The 22,247-nt window shown below is 41.3% G+C and overlaps 1 protein-coding gene across 16 annotated transcripts in view; it reads right to left on the reverse strand.

Annotated features, from left to right (window-relative positions):
* The window catches only part of ATG7 (autophagy related 7), a 237,862-nt gene that overhangs the window by 70,892 nt on the left and 144,723 nt on the right, over positions 1 to 22,247 (reverse strand). The window contains exons 19-21 of one of the 16 annotated variants that reach the window (XR_013357405.1): positions 18,646 to 18,728; positions 13,595 to 13,802; positions 13,017 to 13,062 (exon numbers count right to left, since the gene is read on the reverse strand). The exons of 9 other annotated variants lie outside the window; for them this stretch is intronic. Coding sequence is in view for 1 of the 7 variants with exons in the window: in XM_077857803.1 (XP_077713929.1) it covers positions 13,030 to 13,062 (33 nt within the window). In the remaining 6 variants the exon portion in view is untranslated. Of the gene's footprint in view, positions 1 to 13,016; positions 13,063 to 13,594; positions 13,855 to 16,366; positions 18,729 to 22,247 lie in introns of all 16 variants that reach the window. 6 more of the 16 variants (XR_013357406.1, XR_013357404.1, XR_013357402.1 and 3 more) reach the window with 6 other exon arrangements.

Consider the following 22,247-nt stretch of genomic DNA (forward strand, 5'->3'; position numbering starts at 1 on the left):
ACGCTGTCTCAGATACCTACTGCATTACAGTCCTTTGTCACAAAAGTCTCAGGGGCAAGGGAAATGGCACTGATTTGCCACCTACTCTACCCCCAGCCTAGTGCTAAGTTTCTCACAAATGTCTGCCTATTTGGTCCTGACAGACTTTACAGCGGGCATCTTCACTCCCATTTCATAGGTAAGAACACTGCAGCCAGCCCACAAAGATGAGATGATTTGTCCACAGTCATACCACTGGCCAAAGGTAGAGGCAGGAATCAGAGTTCTGAAGATCAAGGCTTTCTCCACTTTAGCTGGTCTCAAGGCAGAATCGGAGTCTCCGTTCACCAAGCTCAACAAAGTTCTGGCCGTTTTGGGATACTGTGGTATGGACGTTAAGTGTAAGGCTTAATTCAGGGGTTCGTTATACAATGCACTTGTTGAGATTCTGTTTTCACCTCGATTACAGAAGATAGTAATTTGTTAACTTAAATAAGACCTTATATACTCTTTTGACAACAGGAGAAATCAGTGACATAATGATCTCAGTACTTGCTATGTAAAATACAAAAAAATGTAGAACTCTAGGTTTTTGTGGTAGTCCCACACACATTTTATTTTGTTATAGGATATATGTGGAACTTATAACGTACAACAAATAACTAATCCTGAGTGAAAAAAATTTAAGATCCCTAATTGGTTTTGTGGTAAAAAATACAACTTACCATTTAAAAAATATAAAATCTACCATTTTAGCCATTTAAAAAAGTACAGCTCAATGGCATTAACTACATTCACATGCTGTAACAACCATCACCATCATCCATCTCCAGAATTTGTTCATTTTTCCAAACTCTGTCCCCACTAAACATGAACTCCTGTATCTGTTCTTAAAGTAGCAGTTTTCACAGTACTTTGCCCGGAGCACATGCTTAGAAAATGCTTGTTGAAGAAAAGTGAGATTTATAGTCATATGAGAGGACCAACTATTATATTATATAAATAAAAGAGATTAAAGTGAGTATATTTTTCCATCACTAAAGACTAACAGCATCCATAGCCAAGAAGAATTAAGAGTAATTTATGACTTGTTTACTCTTCTGGCATAAACTCTAATCATCTGTTGTGACTAAGACCTCTTGCTCCTTTTAGATGCATTAGCAGGTGGTAGTGAAGTCTAGTGAAGGGGGTGGGAAAGAAGAGATGGCTGGCTAGCCAGCACTCAAGGATAGTTGTTGCCCTGTCACTCACTCTGTGGAGAGGGACTCAGTACTCTCCTAGACAAGCTTCCTTTGACAGATTTGTATGACTTGGCAGTGACCCTCTGATGGAAATTCACTGAAGAGCATGAATCTCAAGTCCTGGTGAGCAAATCTTTCAGAGAGCTTCTGTGCATAGAAGCTGCCTGGAAAGAAGGCAAAGGCTTCCCCAGTACCCTTTTGGGTGAAATTGGGGAAGCAGAGAAGCATGGATCACAAGGCTTTTTATTGATTTCAGGGCACCACAGAAGCATGCAAAGCCTCAACAAGCAGCTCCTTTACTTCAGAATGATCTAATGTGGTAAAGACACAATGCCCTAAGTGGAGAAGGCTGGAGGTAGGCTATTTGTTGGGGACAGGTTAGCTGGATTTTCAAAAAATGACTGAGGGACCAGGCATGCACATAGCAATGGCCACTGGGCCACTGGTTGACCTTACCTTTCTTTAGCAAAAAAGAAAAAAAAAATTGAAGTAATAAATTTTGCCAGAGAAAAAACTGTTCATTGGGACACTACTCATGTCTGTGGTTTTGGATTCTTCTGACAATTGTTGTTCATTAACTTTTCCTTTCGTTCCTGGAGACTATACCTTACCCAACGTTTCATACTCAAAACCCTAGGCTGGGAAGGTAATTCTGAGCTGGTAGATTTGGACTAGTTGAGAGATGCTCTGTTCCAAGAGAGGGGACCGATAATTATCCAGGCTTTGGAAGTAACTTTATGATGTTTGGATTTTGTGCTGGCACCAGCCTCTGGGTTTTAAGCACTCTGCTGTCATATGGCACGCAGCCTCTCCAAGAAAAACTCTATAAAATGAAAATACTTTATTGCCGTGGCCTTTGACTTTTTGAGTCACAAAAATACTGTAATCTCTTGCAACATTTAATTTAATTTAAACTAAGTTCACCTAAAGAAAAAATTAGTTCTGAATCTGCCCATTTCATTTCTTAAAAAGCACTAGTCTTCTCTATGGTGTCACTGTTTTGTTTGCTATGTGCCAAACTGTTATTTCACATACGTGAAAAGAAAATTGGCATCAAGTCCGTATGAACTCAACTACTGGCAAAGGCAATGCTAGAGCTTGCCATTGAGAAGATTAGATTCCCAAGAAACTCCTCTAGCACTGTCCAATATCCACAAACTAAAAGAGTGTGTGTGTAAATATACACACACTTATTTGATTTGAAGAAGCTGATGCTGCATACCCACCCCAGAGTTCAGGTAGGGTAGTATTCCATTAGTTTAAGTTGCCCCGAGCTTAAATATCTCAGTTGTACATAACTAAAAAAAAAAAAAAAAAAAGAAAAAAAAAATAACCAAAAAATTGTGCATGATTAATAAGATAAATAGGAAATTGAGAATTTATTTTTATTCAAGTCTGAACTTGCACATTTTGATTATCTCCCTCACATGCTTAAAAATTGGATGATTCATACTTTCCTTATTGATTAGATCATGTTCAGTTGGTATGGGGGGAGATTAGGAAAAGCACTTTTAAATTTTCATCTAATGTTTTCTCTTACTTTTTAAAGGTCTTTTGCTATTTAAGTCTGCCATTTTTAAGACTCTTTAGCCTTTGCCCTCACAGATTCAAACGTGGAACTAAACCAAGAGAAAAATGGAAAATTGGTATTATCCAGAATTGTGGTAAGTAGTCTGGTACTCTGAGGCAGTAGTTGAAAACTGTGCTCTCTGGAACCAGGGATCCTTAGTCCCCTGTAATAACGCAGCTCTGGTGGCTGTGCCACCGCAGCAGGCATCTTTGTGTCTGTTCCGTCTCTTTAGGGCCTTGCCCTTAAAGTGCACTATTTCGGGCTCAAGAATGATTGCAGGTGAGGTTAGGCAATCATTTGAAACTGAGATGTATTCTTTCATAACTCGGTCTTACAAAGGTCGAATATATCTAAAAGAAAGATGGAGATCCACTTTGGAAAAACAGGCAGAGACTATTTATTAGGTTTGGATACTTCAGATTTTCATATTCATTCTCTAAATAACCATTGTGTTTTTCTTAGTCACTAGGGAACCACCTATGGGGACATACTAAGTTCTCCGACAGGGCTGTCAATCAGAGAGACTCTATCTTCCCTACCCTGCCCCCAGGGATGACATGCGACCCAGGCTTGGCCAATCGAATGGTATCATTTCCTTGGGGCTGGGAATTAGTCCAGGGGGTGGAGTATGACTCACTAGGGCCAATGGGAGTCTTTCCTTGAGGCCAATTTATGAAAGGCAGAAGACACATGTTACTAATAGAGTTGCTCAGCAAGGAAGATTAGAATCTGGGGCTACTGATGGCCATGTTTCCTACCACAGGGAGAAGTCTAGAAACCTATCCTAAAAACAAGGTCAGGCACAGGCAGACTCAACTGAGAAATGAACAGAAAGTAAGTCTCAGGAGGGACCGAGTCCCAGTTTCTAGCTCTGGTTCTTGCAGCTCTTGTTTTCATCCTATTAGTGGTTCCAATAACATAACTTAAGCCAAGAAATGTACTCTTTGCTAAGGTTGGTTAGGATTAGATGTTTGTCACATGGAAAGAGTTCTGGATCATGCAGCGGCCCATCCTAATTTGGGAACCAAAGTGTGTTACTAACATTAGTGATTAATGGCTTTCCAGGTGCCACTTATGCCAATGTTCTGCTAGTGGCATCCCATATCAATTTATAGGTCAAGAAAGGAATGCTGATATGCCTACAACAGAACGAGGAAAAATGTTTGTGTTTAAAAAAGAGCACAATTATGTTCCCATTTAGCATTTCTCAGCACATGGAGCAGATTTACATTCGTTACTGATTGATTCAGGAGTTTGTAGCCCAAAAATTCTTACCCACATCTCATTTCATCAGTATCCTTCATCTACCTTATGGAACAAAAGGCCAGGAACCAGATTGGGAAAGAATAAAAGAAAAGCTTCCATTCATAGAAGGGCTTGATTCTTCCTCTCCATATGTTGAGATTCTGCTTCTTTCGCTAATCCAGAGCTGAACATCTCAAAGATGCTGGCAGGTACAAACATGCTCCCTTTTAATTACACTACCAAATTGCTGCAATAACTGATTGCCAGTTAAATAATTATAATCAAGTGCCCATTGTGCATAACAATCATTTAATGACTACCATCCGAAAACACTATAATAAAGAGAGCTTTAATAAAGAAAACTGGAAAAGAGCCAAGGTTTTATGGCGGTTTGCTTAAAGGGAAAGAGAGTCATAATCTGTATTTAAGATTAAAAGAAGCCTTTAATCCAGATGCTCAACATTAAACAAGAGAGTGGAGTCATGTTTTGATCAAAAGTTACTGCATGCATAAAAGAAAGTAATGTAAATGTTCTTTAAAAAAAAAAAAAAACTTCAGTAAATTATATTAAGTAAGTGTTTGTAACCATTTGCTTTGGAAAAAAAAATTAAAAAGAAGAAAAACATCTGATTTTCATTTTGGATAAGAATACTTAGCTAAAATAAAATAAAAGGGAATAGCATTTTATTTGATTTGTATAATATCATTGAAAATCGGTGAGATGCCATTCAACTTACCTGGTACCAGTAATCATTCCCCTTCTACTGACCCTACTTATTTTTTGCCCTCACTTTACTAGACCAGACCCATATCTTTGGGAGGTATAATTATATTCTCACACAAAGTCCTAAATTGAAATGATTTTGGTGATCTCAGCTAGCAAACAGTAGTTCTCATTGGAGGGGGGAAAACAAAAAACAAAAAAAATCTCACCACATAAAACTCAGATCAACTGACAGCTACTGCCCCTGCTGATGTGTGGAGTATTTGGCTAACAAATTAAGGCTGCAATTCCTAGAACTGCAACCATTTTCTACCAGCTGATATGGAGCCTGGCCAACAATAAACACCAGAGATTCCAGATTTTGCTAGAGTGAATGCTAAAGGCTTTCAAGAAGGAAGAAAATAACTCAAAAGAAAACCAAAACTGGTTCCTATAGATGAGAGCAGATTGGGCTCCAACAGCTCTCCTAGTATCTCAGGATACAAAGGAGCAGGACTTGACCCTTGTCAGGTGCCCACAGAAACAGCCACTCCTCAGGAGGTCATGATGATGTCTTGGGGCTGTGAAAAGCCCCTGAGCCCCTGAGGGAAGCATATCAAAGCTAGGGATCATTTCTGTCCCAGGGTGAACACACAGAGCAGAAGAGGCTACCCTGGTGCTCTTGAGATGCCCCAGAAAGCCCAGTTCCTGGTGTGTGTGCGTGTGTGTGTGTGTGTGTGTGTGTGTGTGTGTGACAGAGAGAGAAACAGAGACAAAGGACACAGATGAACTGGGGGTAGGAAAAAAATGCCTACTTGCTTATTTGGGGGTAAAGGGCAGACAGATCAGGACAGGTTTTCTGAGACCATTCTAACTTAAAACGGACTTAGGAGAAGGTATAGGAATTCAGTGAAGACACCAGGACTTTGGACATTGTAAGTTAAGTGTATCAACAAATTCTCCTTCAAAAGGTTCCTGCTTTTTAGTCTGTGTTAGAGGCATCTCATCACCTGGCCTGTACACTGCTGGGGGAATGGCTTGATGATCCATTTTATCCCAGGCTCTCCCACAGCACTACCTGCAGAGTTTGACAGCATGTGGACTGTTCTGGGATGTGTGTTCCTACAGCAGGCTCTTCACCATCACCTGGAACCAGCTCTTCTTTGCATCTCAAAGTCACCACCAAACTCCAGTGTGCTTCCTAAGGAGCCTCCCAGCCCCCTTCTGGGAATTTGGGGCCTAGCCATTGTGCTGCCCTGTTCCCTTTCCTCGCTAGTGAGTGGTCAGCATCTAGGCTCTCCTCATCACAGTTTCTTCCTTTATAAAAGGTAAAGGTAACATTGACACCAAACTCAGCTTATAAGGTTCTTCATGTGAGAGAGGACTTGATGAAAAATGCACAGAAAGCCATGTGACTGGCACTGATAAATGTTCACTAAGCAGGAGCCATTATTGACACACACTGTTGCCTCTAGGAGAAACCCCAAATTCAAATTCCTCTGCCAGGTATGTGATAACATCGATAATTATAACGACATAACTCATCTTGCTCAGCCACTCACCCCAAACATTCTTGTTCCTAGTTTTTTACACCCTGATCCATTCCCCACATAGCAGCCAAGGCATTAAAAAATATGCAAATCACTCCCTGTCATTCTCCTGCTTAAAACACAACACAAGCTCTCTCTCATGGCCTAGGAGAGCCCTATCACCTGTTCCCTGCCTGTGTCTCCAACCTTGCTTCCCACCACTCCCCAGCAACTCACTGTGCTTTTGCCATGCTGGCTATGTTCCCTCCCCCCTCCCCCACCCCCCTTTCTTAAACTGAACAGGCTTATTCCCACCATTGTTCTTTGCACAGGATGGTCCCCCTGCCCAGTCTCTTTCTGCATACATGTGAGGGTCTGCCTTCAGGTCTCAAGTCAGAAGCTGCCTTCTCAGATGGGTCTGCACTCACCCGCCAGTCTAAACTGTCTAACTTCTGACCCCTATTTTTCTCCTCCTCTGCTCCCCATGCCAATTCACTCTACCCTAACACCCTGTTTTGTCTGCATCTTTGTGCTCGACATTATCTGAAAGCATCTTTGTTCGTTGTGTATGAAGCTCCATGAAAACACAGACCTTGCCCTGTGTGTCTTGACTACGAGTACTTACAAGGAGCCTAACAGCAGGCAGTGAATGAATAAGCTGTATTTCCCCACAAGGCCCGACATACCAGCTGCCACTTTACTAGGCACTCAGTAAGTCTCAGCTGAACTGAAGTGCACTGAATTCAACCAAGTCCTAGATGTCCAGGGTATAGAAAAAAATCTTCCCTGGACCAAAATCTTGTCAAATCAGGCGGACAATGGAGAGCTCATAACTGTGACCTGTGTTTATCAAGGTCATTAACCCTAAAAGGCAGGGGTCATAGGGGTGAACATGTGTAAAGACACTTAGAGGTCACAAATGTTTCTGGGTTCAACAGAAGGTTGAGCAGACATAAATGCTTAAATTTATGGCACACAGTAAACAAAGTGGTGAATGAGCATACTGTACAACTGGGACCAGGGTAACATTTAAAATAAACTCTTTTTTAAGAAGATATTTATTTACTTGAGAGAGACGGGGGGGGGGAGAGAAAGAGAGAATGCACATGAGTACGCATGCACACAAGTCGGGGTGGGGCAAAGGGAGAGACTCTCAAGCGGACTCCTCGTTGAGCATGAACCTGACATGGGGCTCAATCTCATGACCCCGAGGATCATGACCTGAGCCAAAACCAAGAGTCTGATGCTCAACTGACTGAGACCCTAAAATAAAATCTTGACTTAGTATTTATATATGCCTAGTCATGTTCAGAAAGGAGTTCAGATAGGGATCTAGAGGCAGAATTCACCATTTTCTGAACTTGAAGAGCACCATCAATTATACTGTATCACATGGCACTTAGAAGTGACAGTATCTTAATTCACTGTTTCCAATGTGTTAGTCTTACCCTTTGGCTTCAGGTCATAAATTGGAGCTTCTACTTTTCCAATATGTTTGAGTTCCTAGTCTAATTCTTGGAGAAAGGGCTTTGAAATTTAGCAGATTTGCAACGGAATCCCTGGTCTTCCACCAGTTCTATGATATTTGGCAAATTATTTATCCTCTCTTAGCCTTAATTTCTGCCTCTTTTAAGTGGTGATGACACCCATCCCACAAAGCATTGCTATGAGAAATAAATGGGATTATTTTCATGAAATTTTGGTCTACTGATGTACTTAACAGAAACAAGTACTCAATAAATTACAATTTCTGTCCTGGGTAGGTGGTAGGAGTTCAAAAATACTATGTGGCAACCAAATTGGGGTGGAAAGCATGCCAGGAAACAAGTTTAGGAAGCATAGTAGGAAAAGAAAACAAACTATCAATTGGAAAAGATTAAAAAAGGCCCAAAGTGCTGTAATGTTCTGTTATTACTCCCCATTTAAGAAGGATCTACCAATATTGTTATTTTATGGCTTGGTCATGGTGACAAGTGGCAGTCAGGGATGAATATTAGAAGAAAGCAATTGCTGAAGATAAAAAATCACTGGTTAACTACAGAAAGTAAAGGGAAAGCATATTATTGAGAACAGTATTTGCTTTAAATCTATATAGTAGTTGAGAACTCATGACAGGATTCCAATTAAAAATCATCAGGAATTTAAGTATTTCTTGATCCTATCAGGAAATGCAAGTCATCATGAAAAACTGCTGTGTTCAAATCCCTCCATTTGGCATTCCCTGGCTCTGACACATACAATAGAGCTGTTGGCCAATCACAAAGGCTAGGGTGAAAAGTAAGTGCAAGAAAGCAGTAAACTATCTTCAACAGTCCTGGGTGTGGGGTATTTATAGAAAAAAGGGAAAAGACAAGCCACCTGCTTGGGGTCTATCACACCATTTAGCTCTAGGAAATAAGAGAAATATTAGAAATATTAGCAAAAAAGATATCTTTCACTCTGTTTGCTCAGCCTGCTTTATCATCATCTTTGTGATAACAACACAAGTTTCCTAACTTTTCACCAATTTCTCCCTGCCTCTCAGAGGCTGTGTGATTTTGGTGGGCTGTTTACCCTATCACCACAGGAAATGGAAACATATCCAGCTCTGACCAGTGAGAGCTACCTCCTTGCCCCCCAAATGGTAACTGGGTCACTAGCAACCAGTGACGCAGGACCTAAGCTAGGACCAATGGGAAGAAGGCTTTCTTTCCACGGGAGTTGCTAAGCCTGGAAATAGAAGCCGTGAGCTATTAGTGCCATCTTGTTATCCCAAGGTGAGAGTGCCTAAGAATAAAGCAGTATAGAGTAAAGCCAGGCAAGAGTAGAAGATGGGAAAGTTATCACTGACACTTTTTGAACATTTAGATCTAGTGGTACCTAAGGCTAGAACTACCCACGAATTTTTCAGTTATTTGAACATACAAATCTTCACATTTGCTTACATTTCTTTGAGTTTGTGTCTAACTTCCAACGCAAAGAGTCTGACTGGTAACAGTAATTAATTCTGTAGAGTTTAATCCTAAAGGAGTTATCTAAAAAAGCCATCCACGAAGTATTTTTCTGAGTTCTCTTTAAAAAAAGGGTGGGGGGAGGAGTTAGAATATGTGAGATGCTGGGAAACCACCTATATTTCTCACGCCAGCAATCCTATTGCATCAAATATACATATGTATGATACAGCAGTATACATGAGACAACTGCACTGTGAGATTTCTGTAGACAGAAGGAGACCTTCTATTTATTATGTCCCTGTTCCTTCACCTTCACCTCACCATCAAAAAGAGTCAAACAGTCATTCATTCTTTCAAAAATGTTCTTAGTAAGTGCCGAATGCTAGGTACTGAGGATATAAAGATAATCAAGACATTATTCTTATTTTCAAGAAACTAGCAGACGATTATGATCCAATGTGACAAGGGTGAGAAGGGAACCAGGGGGGCCTTCAGAAAGGATGAAAGCTTGAAGAATGAGCATGCGTTTGTCAAGTAGAGAGAATGAGTGCCAAGGGATAGGTGGAAGTATGGGGCAGGTTAGGAGGTAGGCTGGAGCCTGCTGTAGGAGCTGTGACTGCCACTCTGAGGAGCCAATCTTTTTTTTTTTTTTAATTTATTTATGATAATCACAGAGAGAGAGAGAGAGAAAGAGAGGCAGAGACACAGGCAGAGGGAGAAGCAGGCTCCATGCACTGGGAGCCCGACGTGGGATTCGATCCCGGGTCTCCAGGATCGCGCCCTGGGGCAAAGGCAGGTGCCAAACCACTGCGCCACCCAGGGATCCCTGAGGAGCCAATCTTATCCTGAAGCAATGTTCAGCCTCTACAAGTCCCTGAGTAACATGCTCGGATCTATGTGTCAGAAAGGGATGCCTGGTGGCTGCAGGAGGGTGGGCTGGAGGGGACAGGGACTGAAGGACTCACTGGAGCCTGTGATTATCAATGGGAACTGGCTGTGGGACTTCGATGTAAAGCCAGACTAGACTAGGAGGCAAGTGTCTATAGTTCCAACTTGAAAAACAATAAATATATACATACAGATAACTTGAGAACTGGAGAATTATCCTGGTCAAGACGATTATCTGCATCTTAATGACAAAGACAGAACAAGAGTAATATAGGGAGATGGTAATACACCTCTGTGCTTTCCTCAGATTCCAGGTCTCATCCTCCTCCACCTAAGTTCTTTTCCCAAACTAAATTCCATCCACCTCATAACTTAGCTTCAGGGACGGGCGTCTGCTTCACATCTGCTAGCGGTCCTTAGGGCCCTCTGTGCTATGGCATCCCTATACTTTTTATAAAACTTGTTCACTGAATACACCTCTCTGAACCTCAACTTCCACATCTTTAAGATGGGAATACAGACATTTATCTTGGAATAAGGATTGAATAAGAGAGCACGGCACAGAACCTGGGATGTGAAAAATACCCAATACACAGAAGCTGCCACACTCCTGCTGAAGATGACATCACTGCACTGCCAAGAAACAAAAGACACCTCAAACCTACCAGCAGCTTTGCACTTCCAGGGACTTCCAGAACTTCCAGTTAATAGAATTTTGTGGTAAGAGCAAGGCAGAGGCACTTTACCAGGTAAAGTGCATGGACTAACACGAGTGCACTAACTCGGAAGGCCTCTAAGGAATCCAATCAGGCCACAGTGAAGGGTGAAACAGATGTTCATGCTCCTAGACACAGAAATGCAGTACTCATCTTGTTCCTCCTCAGTGAAAAGGTTGTTCTATTGTTGCCCCTCCTCGAAAAGCTAGGGAATGTTTTGTAACTGAAATAAGAAACTCAGGGGACAAGCAGGTTTGTTGATGATGTGGTTTATTTTGTTCCTAAAGCCACATCTACAAAGATAGTTTCTTTATAGAATTTCCTACTACCCTCTTCAACCAAACCTTTTTCTGGACAAGTTGGGACTTGGCTACCAATGAGCCTGGCTTAATAGTTTGTGCAAATGAGCAAACTCAGGAAGAGATTAGAGAGCCATAATGCAAAAACCCAACAAGACTGGGCGGCTGTACACTGCTTCAGCATCTCTATCCTCAACCCACCCACACAGAGCTTTGGGTGCCAGAGGAACAAAGCTGCAGAGTTTGCAAACACTAAAAAAATATAGTCAGTTCACTTAGGGCAGTGATTCCAAAGATATCTCTTGAGAATTTAGTGACAATGAACCTCCCCTCCATAACACATGTACATGCAACCTTTTGTGTACAACTCGTGAGTGTTCAGGAACCATCCCTGCCCCACCTGCAGGCCTATCATGGTCCTGTGGGAGTTTAGACAAACCAGTTCATAGGACTTGAAAGAATGAGGTGGGAGAGTCAAGAGCTCCTCTTCTTGGGGCTTAGTTTTCTTCAGGATGCAGTTCATTGCCATGAATGCCCCCTCTTCATAGGGAGAGGGCAAATGAATGAGGGGAAACTGAGCCCAAACACTGATCTGTCACAGGGCCTAACTCTTAGGGGTTATGTAGCACCTTGGAATCTTAGTGGTGTCCACTGTGCTAGGTATGTTAAAGTCAAGGAGGATGCTCTGGAGGTGTGGAGTGGGAAGGGAGCCAGCCACCAGGTTCCCCTGGGAAGCAGCAGGAAAGCCTATTCTCTTTCTCTCAGCTCCACCTACTTCTCCCATTCTCATTCTTCACTTATGCACAGACAGCAGATTCCACAAATGATCTGTACCAGATCCAAATGGTTAAAAATAATTTGCTAAATACCTTCCTAGATGAACTGAAATACAAGACCTTTTTGAGCCTTGTCCAGCCATCTCTCAAAGGGTGAGCAGGGCTCACAGGGCTCACAATCATGCTCTTTCCTAGCTGAGTCAGACTTCTGCCTGTCAATCTTCTGATGTCACAAGTCAAACTGTGCCACGGAAGGCTGAATAAGCATCTTTAGGAAATAGAAACTCAACTGTAAGAACACAGGTATTTCCAAATGCAAAACATCCCTGCTTGGTTTCTAACTCAGCTACTGTATATAAATTTAGCCATGATACTGGGAGAGGATTTTTTTTTTCTTTTAAAGATTTTATTTATTTATTCAAGAGAGACACAGAGGCAGAGAAGAGACATAGGCAGAGGGAGAAGCAGGCTCCCTGCAGGGAGCCTGATGTGGGACTCGATCCCAGGGCCCCAGGATCACAACCTGAGCTGAAGGCAGACACTCAACCACTGAGCTACCCAGGCGTCTCACTGGGAGGGGAATTTAAAAAACAGAAGTCAAGAATGAAAAGAATAACAACAACGTACAAGTCACTACCTTAGGCAAGACATATAAAGTGGTCAAAAATACATATAAAGTCTTTGCCCTTATGGGGATTATATATATATATTTTTAAGATTTTATTTATTTATTCATGAGAGACAGAGAAAGAGAGAGACAGAGACACAGACAGAGGGAGAAGCAGGCTCCATGCAGGGAGCCCGATGCGGGACTCGATCCCAGGACTCTAGGATCATGCCCTGGGCCAAAGGCAGGCACTAAACTGCTGAGCCACCCAGGGATCCCCTGGGGATTATATCTGAATGGGGGCCGGAGTGGGAAACAGGAAATAAACACAAATATTTCAGATAGTGATTAAGTGCCATACAGAGAATAAAATGGGGTAAAGGGATAAAGAATAGTTGAGGCACTATTTTTATATCCATTTTATAGATGAGGAAACATGATAACAAAAGTCAGGTGGATTATTCAGTGATTCATAGCTAACAAGTAGTGAATTTAAACTTAAGTCTGTCTGATTCCAAAGCTGTTCCTACCCGCTACCCCATGTTATCTTTTCAGCTTCCAGAGAAACCAAAGAATCTGGAGAACAAAGAAGAGAACAGACCACCCTTATTTTTAAAATTCCCTCTCTTTAAGAGATCAGCAAAATTCTGAGATTCATGAACTCAAATGAGTATACTACAGCTTCCATTTTGATGTTAATGCAACTAACATTTGAGATTTTCTACATGTTATTTAACATACTTTAATCCTTAATGCCACCCTTTGGGAGGGGGATTACTGTCTGTATATTTGATAGGAGAGTTTAAGTAACCTGTTGAAAATCACAGAGCTTGTAAGCGTGGAAGCTGCAACCCAGGCCTCATGCTTCTGAGTATATTGCTTTTTCCATTACACCATGCTGCCTTCCAGAAGACTCCCCAAGGAGCTACATTTTTCTCCCACTGGGAGACAAGGCAGTAACTAACTTGGCAGTGCAGACAGAAAGGAGTGACTGTTTTTGCATCTCTGCCAAGCAAGCATTCATGCCCCTTGCAATATGACTTGGACACAATACCCAACCAATCTTTAGCAACTAAGCATTCTAGAATTTGCTGAAGAATTTTCTCACCTTCTCCGTATGGGGTCCAAAATTAAGAGGGGAAAAACATATTTATGTCTCATTCAGAATTCAAAAAGTAATAAATCCTTCAAGGCTCTGGCGAGTTTCTCTAATCCGCTGTAATCATGTTTCCTTGTATAACAAGTCTTGTGATGTCTGTAGCACCGTCTTGCTATAGTAACGGCAGCCTGAATGTTGGGAGTTCTTCTTCTTGTGCCTGGGGGATTATTCCATTTTCCACATTAGGAATAAGCCGCAGACTTTAGGTTCTAAAACAGAGCCAGAAATGCTGACTAGAATCCAGATGCCCAGAATATACTTAGAACTAAATTTTACTGCCCTCTGTGCAAGGCACAAATGAAAAGAATGTACCAACTTCTAGAATACTGGTCCAGAAAGCAAAGTTATGAATAGAGCCAGCATGGTTTCTGCTGCAACCCAGAGGCTCCTTAAAGCTACATGGAGACTTTCTAATTATCTCTTCTGCTTTTTTAGTTTTTTCCCTGGCTTAAAATTTTTTTCTTTTTTTAAATACAAAGCCAAACATAGGAAGGAGGAGGTGCTATAGATTCGGGTTTTCACATACCTCTAGAACTTTATAGAGGTGTCCTTTTACATTAAAAAAATTATTTAGGTTTTCAGGGATTGATTTGATTAAAAGTGACTTTTCTTTATAGTTAAGCACTTCTAATTGTTATTAAAAGAAGTAAATTTATTAAATTCTTTAGTGGAAATAACTTGTTTAATACTAACAGTTGCCCGAACAAGGCTGTTATTATTTCCATTTTACAATACAGGTCTAAGTCTCAAGATGCTCCTGCTGCTAATGCCCAAGGTTACACAGCTAGAATTTCAATATAGGGGATTAGACTCCAGAACCTCTTCTACAATAAAAGGTAAAAGCCCTCTTTCCCACTGCAGAAGAGCCATTGCTTCTAGCTACTAGCTTCTAGCTACATCAAATCTTTCCAAATTAAACTTAATTTTCATAGCAGTAATTTTCTTCTTGCATTGTTTTTTTTTTTCCACTAGGAGAATGTTTAATTAAATGGTATAATTACAAGTCCATCTGGCATTCTCAGGTTTTGGAAAGCACACCCCTCAACTGATGGGAGCAGAAACATGCAGGTGTTCTAGAAACCAGCCTACTAGCTGGCAGCATCCAGCTTCTAAGGGTACCAGATACTACTTTAACAAGAGAGTGCAGTTAATTAATCAGGAGAGTCAATGAAGGGAAAGTTGATTAGGAAAGCTTTATTGAATATATATATTTAAAGATTTATCTATTTAATTTTTTGAGAGAGAGCAAGTGTGCGAGCATGTGTGCACAAGCAGGGGATGGGCAGGAGGAGAGAGAGAATCTCACACACACTCTGTGCCGAACCTGAGCCCAATGTAGGACTCCATCTCACAAGCCTATGATCATGACTTGAGATAAAATCAAGAGTTGGACGCTTAACCAACTGAGCCACCCAGGCACCCCCTAATATATAAATATTTTTTTTAAAGATTTTATTTATTTATTCATGAGACACACACACACACACACACACACACACACACACACACACACACACACAGAGGCAGAGACACAGGCAGAGGGAGAGGCAGGCTCCATGCAGGGAGCCCGACGTGGGACTTGATCCTGGGACTCCAGGATCATGCCCTGAGCTGGAAGGCAGATGTTTAACTGCTGAGCCACCCAGGTGTCCCTAATATATAAATATTTTTAAAAGCATATCACGCGTCTTGTTTTTCAACCTGTACTCAGTCATTCCTCTCAGGACGGACTCTCAGTTTGTTTCAGATACCCTTAGTTTTCAATGCTCAGCACCCTTGGGCTCCTAGTAATGGCAAATACCTTCTGATGGGGACTGCTAACCATGTTCTTTTACAGGCCCTGGCTCTCTGGGCCAACCTGACTGGCCCCAAGATGAGCAAAAGACCTAAGCTGGGCCCTGGATTTTGAATCCAGGACTGGAGTGGCCAGTTGACATCAAGGGGACTGCAGCTCTGAATTAGGAGGCTCTGGAGCTGCCAGCAGCCATATATCCTATCTTGCAGAAGAGGCCTGTCTGCAGAAGAGGCCTGTCTGCAGGGACAACACTTGCTCTTGTTACTCCTGAACTGCAGCTTTTCCCAACGTGGGCCTGATTGACTTTTTTTTTTTTTTTAAGATTTTATTTATTTATTCACGAGACACACACAGAGAGAGAGAGAGAGAGAGAGAGAGAGAGAGGCAGAGAGAGAGGCAGAGGGAGAAGCAGGCTCCGTGCAAGGAGCCTGATGCGGGACCCGATACCGGGGCTCCAGGATCACATCCTGGACTGAAGGTGGCGCTAAACTGCTGAGCCACAGGGGCTGCCCCTGATGGATTTTTCTTTCAGTATTTCTGTTGATCTCTGGTAATTCAAGTTGGGTCTATTTCACTTGAAACCAACAGAGTCCTGAATAAATTTAGAAATGGTACCAGGAATGGAGAGCTGAAAGTGAGCAGAAAAGCACTGGATGAGGCAGGAGGGGAGGCTAAAAGAATCCACCATCTAGGGCCGAAAAATTCCCAATTGTGGCTATAGGCAGTAAAACAATGGGTTTATCAAGGCCAGAGCTTTAGGGGATTTAAGAAAGCACCAGATTATTGGAGGCACTGTCTACTTCTTCCGACCTTTCATAAGGGGCAAGAAAGAAATGCTTCCCTGTAAGGTGGCCTAGCCAGAAGCAGGTAAGGACGGCAGAACTAGTATATTACACTTTTGGAAGGGATGGAGGGAGATCTCTTACCCTTTTGGTCAGCAGTCTGAGTCTTTTGTGAACTGCAAAGGCTGGATTTTTTTTTTCCTCTGCAAACAGAAGCGAGCAGTTGCTACAGAAATGGTGGGCATCTGATAAATGGACAGAAATCTATGGGAGGAGGCAGGACTCTTAATAATGGTGACAGGAAGGTTCTGAACTCAAATGCAAACTAAGGGTAGGTACCAGTAAAAGTCCTTAAATTGAGTCCCAGAAGGATACACAGAGGCTCTTAAATAGCTTGGAGGCACTGGCCTCCAGCTAGGAACAGAAATCATGAGGACTGAGTAGGTTTTATTTTTTTAATTTTTAAAGATTTTATGCATGTATGTATATATGTATTAGAGATAGATAGAGAGAGAGAGACTGCATGCGCAGGCTGGAGGAGGGGCAGAGGGAGAAGGATAGAGAGAATCCCAAGCAGATGCTGTGCTGAGCATGGAGCCCAAGACAGAGCTTGATCCCATGACCCTGAGATCATGACCTGAGCTGGAAACGAGAGTTGGATACTCAACAACTGAGCCCCCCGGGTGCTCCTGAGTAGGTTTTTTTCTTTTTTTTTCCCTGTTTATTACTTATTTATTTATTTATTTATTTATTTAATAATAAATTTATTTTTTATTGGTGTTCAATTTGCCAACATACAGAATAACACCCAGTGCTCATCCCGTCAAGGGCCCCCCCTCAGTGCCTGCCACCCAGTCACCCCCACCGCCCACCCTCCTGAGTAGGTTTTAATGGCTAGACCTCTCAAATTTCTAGGAGCTGTCCCCTGGATTCAGATTCCATATCTTAGAACGAGAGTACTGAATAAGATTATCTCCAAAGTGTCTCTTCAGTTTTAATCTTTTGTTTCTTGACGATTAAGTATAAAATAAATCTTCATTATTTTCTTAAAATCACTAAGGACAATTGTCCTAATTTTAAGCATTAAATGTATAGGCAATCGTAGGGGTAAGAGACAGAACAAGTACTTCCTTGTGAGTCTTCGCTCAATTCATTGTGTGATCCATACCACATACTCCATTTCCTCACCTGCAAATGGGGATTTTAAATGCTTGTCTTCACAAGGCAGTGAGAAGGGAAAAATGAAAGTCTTGCGACTTCTCCTGAGAGAGAATTTGTTATAGAAATCCTAAATAGGATTAGGGCAAATCTCTTTCTAAATACAAAGATTAGGGCAGCCTGGGTGGCTCAGCAGTTTAGCGCCACCTTCAGCCCAGGGCCTGATCCTGGAGATCCAGGATTGAGTCCCATGTCAGGCTTCCTGGGTGGAGCCTGCTTCTCCCTCTGCCTGTGTCTCTGTCTCTCTGTGTGTCTCTCATTAATACATAAATAAAATCCTTTTAAAAAATATAAAGATTAACCTCAAAATGACTTTATTTGGGGTTTTTCACGTCCTGTAATGTAATTTCTGACCCCAACCACTGCTCTCCGCCATTTTCATGTCTACAGAGAATATAATTTCCCAATGGACACAGAACTGGTCTGGGGGAAATGCCAATGCTGTCTCATCCCCAGCATTTCTGATTTTCCCATTTGGTATCCTATTTCACCTGTCCAGTACTGATTCCCTATTTCCCTGGCTTTATCTTACCCAAAGATCACAGAGCCAAGCTTGTAAAACATTGACCCAATATGATGGATTAATTTCATCCTCTCCTGGGTGTATAACTGCAGTGAGACTCAAAAGAAATGACATACTAATGGTAGTGTTGTATGTATTCTGAATATGATAGTTAAATAAAAACGATGGGAGATGTCAGTCATGTCAGGTAGCTGTCAAAACATACTCCCTTACAGGTTCCATACACATGGGCTGAGTTAGGGTTTGGACTAACTGGCACCTTCTGTGAAGCCTGTCCGCTCTTCCCAGGCATAAACAGCAGCTCTTTCCTTTGTGCTCCCACACCACTTTCTAAGAATGCGTATTATTTCACTGTATAGAAATTGTTAAAATTTATAGGTCTCTGGTTAGAATAAAATTTGTGGACACAGAGACTATGACTTATTCATCTTTCTATTGTGTGTCTTGTACAAAGCAGGGATTCAATAAATTTTTGTAGAATGAATTAATGAATTGTGTGAATCACTACATCTTGTTCTCCTATTGAAGGAAAAATAACCTTAGAAGCCATGCAGTTTAGAGGGAGCCTCTGATCCTGAACTAGATCACGGATGGCAAAGACATGAACTTGTGCTTGCCCAAAGCAGAAGTTACACTCAGCCATGAACCTCTCTCTCATGACATCTGAACCAGGCTTGCAAACCTTTCTCAATACAGTTTTCCAGGTGGCCACTTCCCCTGCTGGAGCAGGCTGATTCAGCATCCCTGATGTAGATTAAAGATACCCTGGAACAAGAGGACACATGGTTGATATATGATGCTCTTCACACCAACAGTGAGATGTGCAAAGCAATGCTACACTGTTTTTGGAACTCAGGATGCTACCTTAAAACAACATAAAAAAGAACCCGTTAACTTAGAGAGAAAACAACGGATCCACCCAGTTATTAAGCTGCCTGCTTTGTAAACTGGTTATTGCTGCTATAAATGAAACATTCTTTCCTGAGATGGTTCAGAGCTGGGGAGTGGAGCTAACTGGTGGTGAGTTAAATTTCTGTAGTGATTTCAGAGACAGAAGAGGAAGTGTGGTGCAGTGGTTAAGATCACAGACCTCAAAGCACTGTTCCGAACTCTCATGGTTGTTATAAGGATTTCATATCTTAACATGGGTAAGATACTTACAACAGTGTCTGGTATAGAAATACCTTAAGAGTAAGCACCAGCTGCTATTATTATATGTGGCCTGTCTAGAAGCCACCAAACAACCAGCAAAATAAGGTTTGGTCTACGTTGGCACTCTTATTCACAATTCAATTGTTTTTTTATTTTATTTTATTAACTGATAGCTATTGCTTTGATAAGCACGGCAGGATGACAAATTGAGCTTGCATTTTCCTTTTTTCCCCCTAAAGCAAATTATTACACTGGCTATTGTCAGACAAGGAGAACAAGGTAGCCCATTACCTCCCCCTTTGCCTTGGCTGCCAGGAACCATGAAGCTACATTTCATGTTCAACTTTGGAAGCTTTTCATAGTTTTAAGTATCCTAAAATAATGATATATATTTAAAAAAAAAAAAAACTTGGCTCTTGTCCTTTCTTACTCTAAAGGTTTTTAGGTTTAATTATTTCTATGGTATTGAGTATAAGTTTCTTATATATACATTTTTCAACAGGCAGAATGTACATAAATATAAAAACATTTATTTGTCAGATTCTTGGTGAATGTCAGCCAAGACATGTGTCTGAGATGATACATTTTTATGTATCACATGTACCACAATCATCTTGGAATATAGGGCAAACCTATTCTGTAGAGATATCGGAAAATGCTTTCATTGAGTTGACACTTTACTGTAAGTGATCATAATTAAAAATGTCATTCCTCCTCCTTAGCCTGAGATCACTGCCCTTAGGATAGAAAGTGAAGCTGAAGTCAGAGAAACAATCAGCTAGGCTAAAGAGAGAAAGCTTATCTTGTTGAAACCCATTCTCTTTTTCATCTTTTACCCTGGTTCACAGGGCCAAAGAGCTAATGGAACTTCAGTTCTGTGATATTTTTGGAGGGCACAGAGACCCAGAGTGGAGAGGTGATTAGCTTATAGCCGCAAAGTGCTGTAAGTAAAATCCAAACCTGAATTCTAGCCTGGTGTTCCTTCTAAAATACCAACGTGCCACTCTAGGCCACCGAAATAGAAAATGAGAAAATCTGCTTTGAGTAGCCAATTTAAGTGGAAACTCTTGAAATGTATTATTTCACTGTAGCAAAATGGAAAGCTATTTTGAAAACATCAAGGCAAAAGCTCCATGATAATCAAAGTTCTCTGGGAAATACTTCTGTTGCAAAAAATTCATTTACTGTTAAGACATTTAACATGTGTCATTTACTTAGAATTACGGAGTAATTCTAAAACTAGGAAATCAAATCACTCATTCAACCAATATACACCTACTGCTGATTTACTCTTTGCCAGGTCCAGAGACTAGACTACCTTGTTATTGAGGAGCTCAAGGTCTAGGGCAACTACTGAACACACGTGCTACTTCTGAATCTCTTAGGTGTTCATGACAGACACCACTAATTCAATATATGATCATCTTCCCTGCTGAGCCTGAAATTGGCCTCAAAAATCCTTCCCAAGAGAATCCTCCATGTGGCCATGAGCAAATGATAAGAGAGACACACAAACTTATCTATCATCTCCACACGAGGATAGGTACTATGAGCTTATTAGATACTATGCAACTGGAAATCCTTATTGTATGTGCTAGAACCCTAGTCTCCCCACTCGGAGGAGCAAAACAAAGTACACTCTTGCTTTCATTTAGCACTGACTTAACTCCTGGGTGATCAATTCTTTTAGGTACTGTAAGAGTTCTTTATAAAGGCTCACGAAAGACCAATTATGTCCCAATAAGAGGCACTCCTCTTTGGTTCGCACTTTTCCTTTCAGCCTGGGAAGCACAGCCTTCCATCTTATGTTCATCATCACCCACAGCTACCATCTGCTGCAAGAGAATCAGACAGAGGTGTTGCACTCCTTGCTCCAGAGCAGCTGCTTATCACACGTAGTGATTTCACCAACTGAGAAAAGCATCTGCTCCTGACAATGCTGCCCTAGTCTAGTTCTTCCTGCCAGCAAGAGTTTGGGAAAAAAATACTTCTGATCTTACCCTTTCAAGGTGGACCTAAAGACAGATGCAGGGCCTCTGTTTTATAAACTTGGCATCCTTTCTCTCCTTCGTTAAAGCTGTTTTCTTAGGGTCTGATCAGGGCAGAAAAAGTAGAATGATATCTTTTTCTTTTAATGGCTTTTATTATGTCTTTAAACGTTTTAATTAACAATGATACATGAATAAAGGCCTTGTGAAGCCCTGCTTTGTGGAGGTGCATTATTACCCCCACAAATGCTGACCTTTCTTGGCAGCAGGGAACAGTGCACAGTGTTGTCTGCAAGGAGACAGGTTTGAAGCTGTCTTTTCTTTGTGCCTCAAAGTACATCTCCCTCAGAATATACAAACCTGTAGGTATTGTACATTGATCATCTGCACTTGCAGGTCATTCACCTCTAATAGCTGGGGCTCGGGGAGACCAAACACTTTTGAAAAGAATATACATGCAGCACTAACAGAAAGGAGCAACATAAATTAGGCTTAACCAAGGAAGAGAATGCCACTACTTTCTACTTTCCATTATATTTCCCTGTCCTAACAGTGACCGTGTTTTTTTGTTAGGTAGATATGATGGTAAGTACTAGGTGGAGTAGAAAGGGGAAAAAAAAAAGGCTTTTTTTCCCCTGCCCTCAAAGGTTTAAATTTCATAAGTTAGGCAAGATAATGATAATAAAATACCATGGGATTTAAATATCAGAATATATAATGATGTCCCCCAAAACAGGTACAAAACACAGAATTACCATTAACCCAGAAATTTTACTACTACTACGTATGTACCCAAGAGAACTGAAAATGTATGTTCACATAACAGCTTGTACACAAATGTTCATAGCAGCATTGTTCATAAGTCTCCAATGGAAGCAACCTGAATGTCCAGCAGCTGACCAATGGCTCAACAAAACGTAGTCTATCCATATAATGTAATATTACCTGGCCTTAAAAAGGAATGGAGTACTGACACATGGTACAACATGGATGACCCCTGAAAACATTATGCTAAGTTGAAGAAGTCAGTCACAAAAGACCACATGTTGTAGGATTCCATTTATAGATCAGTCATTACTTATGGAGCTCAGAGGAAATGAGGGCTGACTGCTGAGGAGTACAGGCTTTCTTTTTGGGGCAATGA

Source organism: Canis aureus, chromosome 19, assembly GCF_053574225.1.
Source record: "Canis aureus isolate CA01 chromosome 19, VMU_Caureus_v.1.0, whole genome shotgun sequence".
In the NCBI taxonomy this organism is placed as follows: Eukaryota; Metazoa; Chordata; class Mammalia; order Carnivora; family Canidae; genus Canis; species Canis aureus.